Source organism: Lissotriton vulgaris, chromosome 9 (genome assembly GCF_964263255.1).
Source record: "Lissotriton vulgaris chromosome 9, aLisVul1.2, whole genome shotgun sequence".
Lineage (NCBI taxonomy): Eukaryota > Metazoa > Chordata > Amphibia > Caudata > Salamandridae > Lissotriton > Lissotriton vulgaris.
The window spans coordinates 1,075,723,137-1,075,738,949 of NC_141697.1; the positions used below are offsets into that span (position 1 = coordinate 1,075,723,137).

General features: G+C 40.8%; 1 protein-coding gene across 1 annotated transcript in view; it reads right to left on the minus strand.

Moving 5' to 3' along the window:
- ACOX2 (acyl-CoA oxidase 2) overlaps positions 1-15,813 on the minus strand; it is a 223,853-nt gene that overhangs the window by 18,538 nt on the left and 189,502 nt on the right. The window contains exons 12-13 of the mRNA XM_086939062.1: positions 13,867-14,084; positions 11,513-11,645 (exon numbers count right to left, since the gene is read on the minus strand). Of these exons, the coding sequence (XP_086795188.1) occupies positions 11,513-11,645; positions 13,867-14,084 (351 nt within the window). The remainder of the gene's footprint in view (positions 1-11,512; positions 11,646-13,866; positions 14,085-15,813) is intronic.

A 15,813-nucleotide genomic window follows, 5' to 3' on the forward strand; every position in this document is an offset into this window, starting at 1 on the left:
GTGTGTTTGACAGTGCATGGTGAGAGGTGAGCCTATATGAGTGCATGGTGAGATCTGAGCTCTAGTAAATGCATGGGTCTCAAGGAGAATGGAGGGGGATATTTGAGCCCTTGTAAATACATGAGAGATAAACCTTTGTGAGTGCACGGGGGAGGGTGTGCCTCTGTGAGTAGTGGTTTACCCATGCGAGTGCAGGGTGAGGGGTGCCTATGTGAGCAGAGAGAGAGTGGTGTCAGTGTGTGTGCACAGGGTGAGTGGTGTGCCTGTGTGAGTACCGGGTGAGTGGTGTGCCCACGTGAGTGCGAAGTGGGAGGTGTGCTCAGTTAAGTAGAGGGCGAGTCAAGTGAGTTCAGGGTGAGTGTGTGACTGTGTGAATGTAGGGTGAGAGGCACATCTGTGAATGCATGGGAAGAGGAAGGGCTGGGTGAATGCAGAGTGAGAGACATACCTGTGTGTAACGGAGTAGCCAGAAAATTAGAATATCATACCACTTCGAGCCAAACATCTAATGGCACCAAGCAAGCGCAACAAGGGAGTCCAAAACACCACAGAAGTGCTTCTCTGTCTCTTCCTTCCTAACATCTATTCATTCATCCTTTCACCCTCCCATCCACCTTCTGCTATAAATCATTTCACTTTTACACTATGTCATCCATTCATTATTTTATCCAACTTTCAATCGTTCACCATTCAATCCATTGGCCATTTTATCCATCCATCCATCCTCTAAGATTTTCATTTACTCTACCATCTTTTCACCCTTCCTCAGATTTCCATTTACCCTGCCATCCATTCATCCTCTAAAATTTCCCTTTACTCTTTCATCCTTTCATTCACCCATGTTTCTATCCTCTCACTTACGCTCTCACATAACATATATATTTGTAAAGCACACGGTCATGCAGAAGTGTATTTTGGCATTGAATAACAGATGTTTATGGTTACCCAACTCAATGGTATTCATTTTATCGACCCTAGAAGGATCAAAGTCTGAGTGACCTTGACGGGATTTGAATCTCTGACTATAAGGTCAAACACAAGCCCCTACATTAGACCACTGAGCTACCAGACCCACTCATTCACCTATCCTCTCACCAGTAACATAACAATAGCCCCCTCACACCCAGTGGTGCAAGGGGCACCAAGGTCCAAAGGGCCCCATCCAGCACTGTACATAAGTGGCTGGCACCTGGCCCGAGAGCTCATGAATGGGTCCAGAGCGTGGGGGGACCCTCCATGCTCCATACTTTGCAGGGGCCCCCTCAAGTTTTGTTACAGCACTGATTTGTTTAATAGATGAAGATTGAGAAATCTGTGCCATTCAGACACCACTAAATCGGATATTACTCTTAATACCGTTTTAATATGTTTTTAATGTATTGTGATGATATATCTTATGCACATTGTTTTATGCAAATTTTCAAATGTAAGTGGGAATTTTCCTATATTGGGGTATAAAAAATATTTTTATGAGTTGTATTTTTATTGCTTTTTGACAAATAAAGGTAGACATTTTTTAATCAAGCGGGAATCCGTTTATAGATAAAGAGTGAGCTGAGAGGTGTATGAATGTTTCCCTACAATAAGATGAATAGAGTAATGTACAAATAAGAGTGTTCATATAGAGGGGAACGTTTTTGTTTTTGCTGAATAATCAGATGTAGCAAGGAGTAGTTGCTGCCTAGACTTGCCTGTTTTGTCTATAGCAGATGGAGATTTACTTTGTCAAAGGTAGGCAATTAATCCACAAAACAGACCGTGATTTTCTGTTAAGAAAAGCCTTATAAGTACATTCAGCACTGCTAGGTTATCTGAGTTTGTGCATCCTGCTCTAAATCCTTTTTGACAGACTGGTAGCAGATTGTCGGTTCCTACCCAGTCGGTCAGATGTGACAATGGATATTTGTGTTAAAAGGGCTATCAAACGGAAATTTTCTGGATCTTTCCGATATCCTTTTTTGTGAAACGGGTAAATTAAAGAACCTTGCACTGATGCTGGTACCTTGCCAGAGTGCAAGACATGATTGAAAACTGTTTTAGAATCTTGCTCCACTTAAATGGGTCATGCTTAACTATCACTATGGGAATCCCTTTGGGGCAGGGGGCATGCAAGTTCTTACTTTGCGATATGAAGGCTGCCAGATTCTTCACTGATGTTTCCATCCCTTTATAGACATATGGCGATGATGTATACATTGCAAAATCGTGGCTCACAAAGTGGACCTTAAGATAAATTTTCAATTCGTCAGATGGAATATCATAATCTGTGGCCAGTCACCATTAAGCTTAGCCTGTCTCCACTAAGCACTAGACGTGTTTGACATCATAAGTTATGATTGACTTGTGCAGTACGGCCCAATTTTTTTCTGTAATTTGACTTCAGTATCTTAATGTCTTTAGAACTTTACGTACTTTATGGAGTAGTGAGTAAATGTCACAAGAATCTCCTGAGTTTCTTCACAAACAGACGCTTGGTTCTGTGGGTTTGTGATGATCAATGATTGATAATGGTTTTTGTCAATTTTTCACATGCTTTTTATCCACAAGGTATCCTTTCGATTGATTTTCCCAAGTGCATTCAGCTCTTCACTGAATCAGGTGCTAAATTATCTTTTTGTTGTTAATAGTTGTTATGGCGTTAGGGAATGATAGCAATTTCTATAATCTTGAGAATGCATGTTTTAAAGACATCAGCTGATGGTTGAGATTGCTTTCTCTCCTGGATACGACTTTAAAGTTTGTGCACATCTGAAAGTTTGGGAAATTAATCAAGGTAAAATCTATGTTAGAGCTTGAGTTTGGGGAAAGATATCTATGTTTAGAGGGTTGATCATTTCGAAAGCAGCCTTTAAGACAATGGAGACCAGATTCCATTAGGAAGTTTTTTCAGGAGTCTGAATTTTAGAGTACGAGTTATCATGTTTCTTTCAAACAGGTGGAGGAATTGAAATGGCTTCATCAGGGCCATCTTCGCACAAGTTCAGTTCTAATAATATGTTGAGAAGATCCTCATTAAAATCACCAGTGAAAACACAGGTAACATCTCTGTAATGCTCACTGAGGAGTTCCAACTCCTCCAACATTTTCTTGAGGTTTGCCAAATCCTTCCTTGAGGACGACAAGTAAATATTAATAATAATTTCTTTGGCTGAGTAACTCACATTTACTGCCATGGCTTGGTTGGAGGAAGTCAAAATCTCTGTGCAACTAAGATCAACATCGTTGATTATTAATGTAATTAACTCTCTGGATGAATGTCCAAATCTCGAATCTTGTTGCTTTTTTGTCAATGGTTGTAAAATTGGGAAGGTTAAAGAAGTCATTTTACCATGACTCTTGCAGGCATGCCACATGGAAACTATTAAAAAGAGATCGGATCAGATTGTGGATTATTCAAATGGTGACCCATACCAGCAATGTTCCAGGAGCATATCTGTACAGGTAGAGAATGGTCTTCGTTGTGTGTAGAACCTGTGCTAGGTAGGCTGATCTGTTTTAACCGTAATTGGGGCGCTTAGAATATTTCTACAGTAGAACTATTTATCAGGTCGCACACACATGGGGAATATTTGCTTTAGCTGTTTGTGAGACTGAAACACCCCAATCCTATGGCTCTCTCCTGTCCAGAATTTAGATACGATCTTCTCTGCTGACCAAATTGTTGGGTAAGATCTGCACTGGAGGTTTTGTCTGCGATGGAGTACACCAAACAAAATCGAAAGTAGAAACAGAGCTGAGCTCAGGAAACAATGTTATTATTCTTAGTAGATTTTTTTGATTTAGAAAGTCGTGTGACCCTCTTGAATGATAGAGAGATTTAAAATCCAATTCGTGATTTTCTGTCACGAGATATGTTTAATGAGAAACTGGGTGCCTGTGTTAGGTTGCCCTGGTTTGGATTTCCGGTCACCTAGTTATTGGTAAGAAGTATTTCAGGGGCGTGTTCATTCAGTTGAGACTGAAAAGCGAAGCAAACTTGTGGAGAAGTTGCAGTCTCTTTTTTACTGGGAGATGAACCAGCATTCTCCATTGTTGTTTGATTGACAGGTGAGTTTTGTGTACAAACCTTATTTACCAGGTTTAAGAACCCATCTGCCATATGATTCAAAAGGACCATCATAGGAGATGACTCCTGGGTGGTGGGGGAAGCTTTCTTTTGGGTTAGATTTTCACCCCCGTAATTATGTACAGTTTGTTGTTGTCCTTTGGGTAGGATCACTGGCACCGTAGCTTTCTCACCACTGTTACGCTGTGCATGTTGTGCCATAACCGACGTTACAGAAGCTGTAGGGCTCGCATGGTTCTCTAAATTTAATTGAGCCATCTAGGGGATATTGCTTTCCGCATGGGATTATGGGCTATATTTCTATATACTTGTACAGCGGATGATATTATGTTATGGGTGATTGAGACATTCCCTGTTACCACTTGACTATATTTAAAACTTTGTTAGGGGCAGAATTAAGAGGTCCCGTTGTGACGTGAAAGCCTCCTGCAGTAGGTCGATCGCTGGTAGCAACTGATGGCTGCAGTGGAGCCTCATCTTGTGCCTGAGATTCCTTCTTGAGTATCAGGTATGTTTGTTGTGCGGCTGAATGGTTTTTCACAGTATTCAAGCTAGCCTATTTGGGTTTAACATTGTCTATGTTTTTGTTTAGCTTTCTCAGTCTTATCAATCAATGCTTGCAGAAGTAAGGTTTGAATGATTCTCTTTCTTGACAGCTTGGTATGGACACAGTTTTCATCATTGATTAGTATGGCCTCTGTTACTGTCGGCATTCTAAGTTGGGCCGGGTTAGATTTGTCAGTCGGTCCAGGAGCCTCCACCTGGTTCAGTGCGTTTGATTCTTGGTGATGCTTACTGGACAGTGAATTTAAACCAATGTGACTAAATTGACAGGTTTGCCGAAAGGATAGTAGTCTGTACCACCTGCCTGGGCATTGCTGCTTGAAATGCCATTATATTTAATTTTCAGCTTGAGCATATTTTCATTGGAAGGAGCTGCGATAGGTTGGATGTGTTCTCCCTTAGTGTTGTGATTTTTTTACTCCCATGCATACCGGGGAATTGTTAAGAAGGATCGTGTGGCAAAGGGCCTAATTATGACTATGACGGTCCGATGAACCGCTGTAGCCATTGTGGCGTGCCATGGGACCAGTCTGCATGAAAGTTTGCCAAAAAAGTGTCACGGCGGGTACTACTGATTGGGAAAGTTTGAGGGTGATCCGTGTAGTGGGGACCGAGAATTTGGGGCATGAAATATGGTTGCCTTTTTAATGTTAATTCCCAAAGGAACCTTTAGCCAGCTCTACAGCCCGAACCACTGAACAGACTTGCATCAAATTTGGCAGGGAGGTAGATGTCGTTTCAGGAAGTGCCTTTTGCCTATTTAGTGTAAATCCGTTCAGTAGTTTTTCCGAAATGGAAGTTTAAAATTATAGTGCTATCTCTGGCTGCAATGGCTTTGCGATTAAACACGGATGAATGTGCCAATGCGCTCTGATTTGCCTGTAACCTGAACATAAAGTTGCGGCAGACATTTTATTGCTCGGGAACGGTTGAAAAATGGAGGTGTTAGTGACAGAAGTTATATGTCCAAAATTGATTTTTTTTTTTTATCGCGCAATATTCGCCATGTACCATCGCGGGGACATCCTGACTATCAACGTTGTTGCGAATATTGGTGAAAATATTTTGTAAAATATATCAATGAATCTATGTGTTGTTATACAGATATTGATAAATGTTTTTATAGAGTTATTTATAATAATAATAAAGAAGTTTGTAGGGCGCTATGGCTGCGCCATCCCGGCGTGTCCCCGCGCTGTAGGACTGTGGGGCCAAAAAAGACATAAGAGCTAGTGAGTTATCTACTGTGATGGTTAGAATTAATTATATAGTTATAATTTTCTTATGTGGCGGTGGCTATTGAATTCCTGCTTTTGCTTTCCGCTTTTTCGCCTTACCTGTGGGGATCACAATGACAGACGTCATCGCGATATCCGGTCTCGCAGTGAAAACGGAAAATAGGTTTTAGAGATGGTTGTTTCTAGAAATACCGTCGAAAACCATGAGTTTGAAGTGTACAGTAATAAACCTCTAGTGTGTAGAATACTGTAATTTGTGTGCATATATCTGATTTTACTTAATGGGAAAGGCGCAATTGTCGCGGTTAACACGTCGTCACAATACCCAGAATAACAGGGAAAACGGAAAATAGGTCTGAAAGATGGTTTTTAAAGAAACTTAGTACAAAAATATGAGTTTAAACATGCTATGAAAGAAGTATGTGTATAGATTTTTTTTACATATTATTTTTGGATGTGTTGGTGGCCATTGAATGTCTGCTTTTGTTTTCCGTTTTCGCAATGTATCCGTGGGCATCCTGATGTTGTCACGAGAATAATTAAAAACTAAAGGAAAAAAAAACCTTTAGACAAAACTTCATAATATTTTGGGTACTAGGGTGGCTGTGACAAAAGCCGTTGTGTGGGTTGTGTGTATATGGTTGCTACACATAAGACTGGATGCAGAGTTTCAGGTTACTTAGAAACACCCTGTTGCCTTCATCTGTAAAGTACACTCCATAATTTCTACAAATTCCATGCATGTCAAAACCCAGACTGTTGCTATAGATACAGCCCATACAATGGTGTCTGAGGAATGCAGAAACTATTTTATTAACATGTTTCCTGGCTTTATCAATTTGTGGACAGAATTGATTTGACCTCTTCCATTTCTGTCTTTCGCATATATTAGAGTACACCAAGACAGTGTGAGGGAAAAGTGACATCAGTTCTGCAAAGGTTTCTTTCATTAGGATTTCCAGCCCTACCCCAGTCAATGTGCCTAGGTTGTTGACACCACAGTGTACAATCATGAGGTGAGGAGCTTGGGAATCAACAATGGATTTAACCAAAGCCAGCAACTGATGAAACTTTAACCCTCTCTGGCAAAACCAAGTAATCTGTACATTTGGCAAACTCGAGACCCTATTAATACAGATGTTGTTTGCAGCCTCTTTAGCCCAATAGATATAGCTGTAGCCCACAATTCATACTCTAAGCATTTTGAAGTGAAGGAGCAATAGTAGTCAGGAGAAGGCTGGAGCTGAGTGAGGTTGTAATGGAGGGTTTAAAATAATAATACATATATATATATATATATATATATATATATATATATATAGAGAGAGAGAGAGAGATTTCATTGGATGCTGTCAGCATGAAAGTGAATCAAATTAGGTAGTGTGTTGGATGGCTCAGGAAGAAGTCTTATTATTGGCTGTTGTTTAAAAAAGGAATGTAATACAGACATTGATGTGCTTTTGAATCTATGCAGTAAACCACACCTGCTGTATCTCATTTGGAAGTAGCATGTTCCTTTTAGAATGTGTTGTGAACGTGTGACCTACTGGTTCCACTGGATTGTTAAGTTCACTGAAGTAAGAGTGTATTGGGAGGGAAAGGAGTTAAAGTGACAGATTTTTTTTTTAAAGTTGAAGAGTGATGACAGAATTTAAAGTAATGGCTAGCTTTATTTTCCAACTTGGGCTATGTAATAAACTGTTGTGTAACATTTAAATGGACCTTACAATTAACATATAAAATGTAAAAACCTTACAAATTGAAAAAAACAAAGGTTACAGGGACGTTATAGTTAGGATTAGCTTTTCAAAACCATAGAAATTCAATGAAAAAAACAAAGGTTACAGGAGGGTTATAGTTAGGAAATAGAATTTAAAAAAAACCTTACCAATTGACTGAAAAAATCAAAGGTTACAAAGACGATATATTTAGGGTGATATTTCACTCGTACAAAACCAGAGAAATTCTGCAGCTACAGTTAGCTCAGCTAACTATAACTCGCGCCCCCGCAATGCACTGCTTTTGACCTCATATATTTCATCACTCATGACATGGTCAGTGACATCACTGATGACATCTCAAATGGTGTCACTGATGAGATCATCTACAGAATGTCTGACGCACCACTGATACCCCATGTAACCTTTCATACACCTCCAACTTTCACACTACCATTTTCAAAACCACTGACACACCCGTACTTACATACCCACTCACTAATTCATCGGTCTAGACACACACCTAATCACTCACCCATACATCCACGCACACACTGTCAGACACTCTTACAGCTACTCACCCACCTACTCACTCATAGTCAATCACACAGTAATTTACTCACCTATACAGTTATACATAGACCAACTCACTTATTCATACACATACTAACACATACTTACTCATCTATACAGTGACTGACACAAGTACACTCGCCCATTCAGGCACTCTCACAATCACTCACTCACACATACAGGCACTTGTATACCTCAACACTCACCTATACTGCCTTTCACATATGCAGTTACACACCCATATGCCATTGACACATCCATTCACTCACTGACCGCCATACAGACACTCACTCACTCACCCATACATTCCCTCTCAGATGCACTCATAAACCCATGCATATAGTGATTCACCCACTCACTCATCCATGCAGAGAATCACAAACCCCCTCACCCACCCACACAGCACCTACACCTATACAGGTACTCAGAAAACCAATCAATAACCTACTCAGCCAATCATGTACCTACACACCAACACATGCAGCCACTTACACACCAACTGAAAGACTGATACAAACATTCATACAAATTAGTCACTCGCCCATACATTCACTGAGACACGTATAATCACTCACTTATACAGTCAGTCATGCACCCACTAAGTCATCCATACAGCCATCCACTGATTCATCAATACACCTTGGTGTATATCTATTTAAACACGCATAAATGTTTTAGAAACACTCACTGGACGATATTATCAGTGATGTCACTGACCATGTCATGAGTGATGTAATATGTGAGGTCATAGCAGTAAATTGAGGGGGCGCGAGTTATAGTTTGCTAAGCTAACTATAAACTGCTGAATTTCTCTGGTTTTGTAGTTTACTCTGGTCCCCACCATTATGAGGGCCTGAACCTGCAGGGAAGATTTAGCTCACCGAGCTACATCTGAGCCTGTGTGATGTGAAATGAATGCCCTCAAAAGAAGAACTTGCTGTATTTACTGGGCCTAGATGACCCTCAACTAGGGTAAGAGTGTGTGAGCAGGCTCTCACAGCATGACATTACACAATATTGAATGGGTGAGATACATTAGTGCAGTGTCACGACTACACTGCATGGAATTTTCCTAAATAAGATTGAGGTACTTTATATTCAAGTTTGTCAGTCTACAGGAGTATTGATATACAACACAAATATTATATTACTGCTTTTCAGGTAACCGGGGAACCTATGAACTATGGCTGGAGGCAAGTATTATGTCATTGATTCATTAGTGTATACAAATGGTATAGACTTATTGTGGATCCAACACCTCTCCTGATAAATGCCATGAACTCTGTTGAGCCACTAGGCAACAGAAACAGGTTGACACCATAGTGGGGTTGTGGTACTTGTTTCCCAATACCCCACACCCAATTTTTAATACCAAGCGGTACCCTATGAATTAAAAAACATCCTGGGCTTCTACATTGGTTTTTAACTTATTGAACGGATCCTAGGTCAGAATAGGTGCCTTCCTAATCACAGGATGTAGAATTATTCTTCATTTCTGCCTGGAGAAGGCATTGTTGACATTACAACACATGCATTAACTCGAAAAATGTGGGTTACAATTAAGTCAAAAGCAGTCATTTCTTCATAGTCAGTGTCCCATACCAGATTGTGACTCCCACATTTTGTTCACTGCTCTCTAGTAACATTCAGGGAAACATATAGGGCAAGGGCATAGGCCATGTTATGTGCCTCCTATGCACAGAGCATTGCCTGCAACCGTATTTTGCACATATTTCAGAACAAGCTGTACAGTCCAATACAATGACCATCTTAAGTTCAATTTTCGTCTCCCTATATATTGCTCACCTTTGCTATTTTTGGGTATGTTTCATAAACTACTTGATGATTTTTCATCATATTAGACAAAGGACACAGATGGCAGTGGTTTCTCGGAACATGCCAAGTTTAATGTTGACCTGTCTGTTGTAATTTTTAAGCCTCAACTAAATGTTTCCTATGTTAAAATGAAACTTTATGGGACACTCCCACACCCACATTCAGAGAAAAACTTCCCAAGATCGTACTTGCATACATGTTTTATTTTCTTAAGGTTTGTGTTAAAAAAAAGTTATAAATAATACTAAAATACTTTCCTAATAAATCCAAACATAATTGCAAGGTCTATGGGATTTGTGGTGCCATCTGTAATATCATGTCCGAGGTCATGAACAATGCTTGGGAGAGTTAATTCCATAGTTCACTATACCTGGTGAACATCTTTGGTGTGAAGACTTTGGATTGTAATCATACCATCAATTCAACTGAAGTATTATAATTATTTAAATGTTTTCAAATTGTGAGACACTGATGTTCGAGGAGAAGCCAAAATTCCATAATGAAATGTTTCATTAGTGACATTTTTGAGGGTTTGTTAAGATGTACTTGTACACGTATCTGGATTTTTTTTGAAGTACTGCCCTCAGTTTCCGTTGGGGATGCTCTGTGCCTTCAGCCTTGCCCAGAAGCCGCTTAGCACAATGTGTGCCCATAAACACTGTTGTGTAACCCAGGGCTGGCGAGGCTTAAAGGGCTCAACCCTTGACCGACCCCACCAACCTGCCGGAGTGTTGAGTGTAGAGTTAAGCCAGAACATACACTGTACCCAGTCTGCCTGCACTTTGAGACTGCAGAGCATGCCTTTAGGGATGTCCAGCAGGCTTTGGAATCATGGCAATCAGTGTGAGGTGCAATGTACTTCTAGCCATAAGGGAATTTCCTTAGGTCAGTCTTCACAGACCCCTGTGCCCAGTCTCCAGAGTCTGCTTGACAAGACTTTGGCCATCCCTTGGGGGTGCATGATATGTTTTCAGCTGTGCATTTACCACAGTATGCATCTCCCTATAGGAATCTCAGTACAGCCCTCAAAAGTGGCTACCAGGCTCTGAGGGAAAGTTGTATCCTCTTGGCACATCCAGCTCCCAATTCTCTTGCCCTAGAGTCCTCAAACCGTAGCCCTTGATCATGCACAGTAGGTTCTCAGGATTTTACCTGGTCTTTGATGTACCATTTCTCGCCTTTTGGTCACACCCAGTCCTCCACTCCCCTTCCACCAGAGTTCACTGACCCTGCCTGGGCTCTGGGCACAGGACATTGCTTCTGGCCATTCCATGAGCCTGACTGTCATATGGACTTAGTGTAGGACATTGAAAAAAGACTGTGTTGACAATCACAGTAATTCCAAGACTACAATGTGGCCATCTTCCACCCCGTGAGACCCTTTAGATCATGTTCTAAGGCCCTTGACAGGCTCCTGGAATCCCTAATACTCACACCCTTTTCGGCATCCCCAGGGACTCAAAACTAAACAAACACAAACAGCCAAACACCTCCCTATCCATCCCCATTGCTCTTACCTGAGTGTTTGCTGGTGCTTTCTGAGCCCATTCAAATAGGCGTTGGTATACCTGTCCATCATAGCTTCCAAGAGCTGAGTTTAACTGCTCATCGGTGTAATCAAAAGCATCTGTTAATAAGACTGCTGTTTTCCTATAGGAAGAAATAGATACATTTCAAATATTAAAAATAAATAATTGTAGCTTTATTCAAATTTTGCAAAGCACACACTGTAATGTATTTAGTAAAAATATAGTTCAGGGCTTTGGAGAAATCTAGATTAGAGTTTGGCAGTCTGCTGAGTCACCAGTGAAAGGCAAAGTACCTGACTAAATCTCTCTATATGCATGAATCTGAAACACAGATCCTGCACCGTATTAAGGAAATGGTTGGGGCTTGTCTTAGGGTCACGTAATGATCTCTCAAATTCAATTTCTTGGCCAAATCTAGGACGGATTGCTCTTCTTCAACATCCTCAAAAAACCTGTTCTTCTTGATGCACAACCCTTTGGTTCCCCCGACAAACTTGTTATTTTTTCTGTTTTTTTAAATTAGAGGTCTTATGCAAATCCATCAATATATATTTTTCCTTATCCTAAGAGGAACCTAAATGTATTTACCCCATCTTGCTTGATTACCCCTGGTCTTGCAAAAACAGCCATAGCCAACTTATAGACTTCAGAGGTGGAAACACACATCTTGATAGCACTGGAGTCATGTGCATTGCTCTTATCACCTCTAGAATATTTCTGCTGAGTCTCAGTGGTGGCCAACTGGATGGAATTTAAAATGTTCTGCACTGCCTACAAGGCTCACATTCATGGCTGCTCAGGACCCAGCCCCTTTGCAGAAAACCTACAGTAAATTAAAGAACTACCACCAAAACAGAAACCAGGGGCGGTTACTATTATTGTTTTCCTCTGGGGAAATGGCAGCTCCCTATTAACTGCTCACCTACAAGCTAGGGTGAAGCCCAATATGCCACTTTCATACTTGGCTGAAAGGGTGCATGGTGGCCTCTTCCATGCGGATTTACCTTTATCATTACCCTTCAATCAAAAAAAGTTAAAAGCACTCTTCACTCCTCCCATTTTGTCGTAGGACACATTGCTGCCAAACTGCTTAACTAGCTTTCACCATTAATTTACACTATTGCCAGGTTTGTACGCATCCACAAGCTGATCTTAATAATAATCATGTAATTTAGTTAGCCTGCTAGGTCACTGTAAAACGCATTACAGGGAGATGCTAATACCCTGCATTTTGACTTGTTCCAATACACATTGTTGAGAACCAATACTGTCCATATCAAGTTAATCCCCTCCCCAGTTCAGACTTTCCTTGTTCCAATAGCACCTCATGCCTCATCACCCATAACTGAATTTTCAGTCCCAGTTCACATTTCCTTGTACAATATCTATTGCCTTTCTCACTTTAGTTTTTTATCGCTTTGTATTTCCTGAACTCCGCTATTCCTCCTTGTATTTTTCAACTGCCATATTGCTCTATTTTGCCTCCAAACCTGCAAGCCTACCCCTCTCTTTCATTTTACTAACTTGATTTGTTTTTAGATGCCCTCAACTAAATCCATCCTTGTATCGCCATGTGTGTCCACAGGTTCATAACTTGCTCCAAATCTACTTTCAGGTACTAATGTATAGGTGGGAGTAGTTGTAAAAGGGTACAAGCAGGGATAGATATGGTAGAGGTACTAAGGTATAAGCAGCAGGTAATGGTGCTAGGGTGTAGGTAGGGGTAGAATTGCCAGGTTATAGACTGCTGTAAAACAGTATAGACAGGGAAAGGATAAAAGTACTAAAGATTGGCAGGTTGGAAAAGATGTACACAGTTATAGATGGGGGCAGAGATGTAATGCCATAGGCAGGAGAACAGGCTGAAGGAAGAGGAAACATAGTTGATGAAAAAGATGGAAGTACTGGCCAAGATATAGGAAGAGCAATGAAGAGAGAAAGAAAAAAAGAGTAGATGGGGAGTGCAAGAAGAAGGGTAGATGGGGGCTTAGAAGCAGAACAACAGATATGCCATCAATGACAAAAAAATATTACGGGGATATTTTCGACAAGAAACACATTCACCAGGATGGATGTGAATTACTAGGAATGCTATTAATTTTCAAAATAAAACAGGAATAGCTCAGTGCAGAAAAGGTTTTCTTATTTCACTTTTTAACCAGAATTGCAAAAAAACCTTAAAAACAACTGTTTTAAACGAAACCTCCAGCAACATAATACATGACCTTTTAGATAATGGTTTATACCTCATGATGGAAGGAACCTACATCACCACTACTTATAGCTCCATGTAAGCTGTGGGTGTGATGGCTAACTGCGGCCCAAACATTTCTTCAACCTACCTCACCGCAGCCAATGAGTCCAAGTAAGCTGCAGTCGCCATGTCCATCTGTGGCCCAGACAAATATCCATCATGCAGGAAGCCTCCAGAATTTGTGAAGATGCCATTCAATGCAAAGAGGTCACAGAGGGGTTTCACTGCCTCCTGTATTGAAGGCTCATTTCTAAGTGTCTTCATTGTGTCTACAAACACTTTCACAATGATGTAGTGGCAGTGAGCCTGGAAAACAAGGATATTAGTGTCTAAATAGATAATCATTTTCACAAAATAGCCAAATAAAATAAAAGAACGTCCACATCTTATCTCTTATGACATCCTAATGAACTGTGCCAATATTTGTTGTCATCCATCATCATACTGAATAATACATGAATCAGATACTGTCTAGACAATAGTGTTTCATCTGTATGTGGATCAATTGCTTATCCACCAAAGCAGGTCAGTATTCTAATAATAAAGTGCTTTATAGTGCTTGCAAAATAGGCTTTGTTGCTTTGGGGCACTGTAAAGGCCAGGCTACTATTTCCCATTTATTAGTACTCATTTTATCAACCATGGAAGAAAGAAGGTCCGAGTCAGCCTTAATGTGATTAAAACCTGTGACTTGCAGGTTATGCAACTGCACTTTTTAGCCTCCTGGGTCAGTTAGGTAGATTTTAGTTGCTGTGCATGTGTAAAAGTCCCATAGCAGTTACAACATCTCACTGGGAGTTGGCTCTTGGCCACTCCGTGTGGAGCCCACACGCTGATCTTGTGCCATTTGATAGATATTGCCCTTGTTGGTTTACAGCTGCTAAGTCTGCCTATCTTGGAACCGTTAAGCTTCCCGGGATGGAAAGGGTTACATCCACACAAGACCTTTGATCAGGCTGGCTTGCCACTGATAGGATCGACTGGATTTATGAGTGGACTTCGCTATCAGCTCGGCAGCCTTGGTTGGACTTGCGCTGGACCATTGGACTGTCACGTCTGATCGCACCCTCCTACGGGTCACGTCTGGGGCAAGTTACTGATTAACCTTCACTCTATGTGATGTCAAATAGCTTGATGGCACTCACTCTGAACTTGTTTTGACCTAAGGACGTCTGTCTCTCAAATATTTTCTACCTAACCTCAGAGGTAATGCAATCCTAATGCTGGCAAAGCTGGCATCACTCCCCAACCAAGCTTCAATGCGGTCTGTCAAACCAACCTTGCAGCCTCAGGTAAACCCATGGAAATGCATTAGACCTAGGAAGGAGGCATATGAAAAATGACAATAACAGTTAAATATTTTCATTTCCACTGTCTTCATTTTGGACCTCTATTGAAAGCTTAGAAACATCTTGTTTCCCCAGCCCTCAAACTCCCTGTTCATGGCAAATGACAGAATTTCTGTCTTAGTTGGGTTGAGCTTTAGGTAGGTGCTGAACATCCAGATATGGATGATGTGCAGGCAGTTTAGGAGACATTGGACGTCTGAAGCTGAGGAGCCTTAAGTAGAGTTGTTTAATACCATTTGGCTTCAGGCTCATGAGTTATGTAGTCAACACCCAGATTTTAATTCTTGTGAATGACAACTCAATTGAGTCTTCTTACAGCTTTCAAGTGTGTGTCTTCTAATTGTGATCGGGTGGTTGGCAGATAATGCTCTAAAATTCAAGGCCTACGTCCGGTTAGTACCCTGTCAGAACACTACTTTGATGCTTCCTGCAGGTTTTTGGTCAATACAATTGAACCATGGTCCCATTCCAGTAGGCTAGGATTGTAATCTAAGGTTTCATTTTGGCTCTGACCTTTCTTTAAAGTCATTCTTCCATCTGCTTTCTGTTCATGAGACTTTGCAAAATCCTTCACTTTCTTCCTTCACAATCAAATCGCGTGGGGATGCAGGCTATGATTCTCAGCTGATAGGATTATTGTAATTTTTTTATTGTGGGATCTTCTTTGGGACTGATTAAATGTTTGC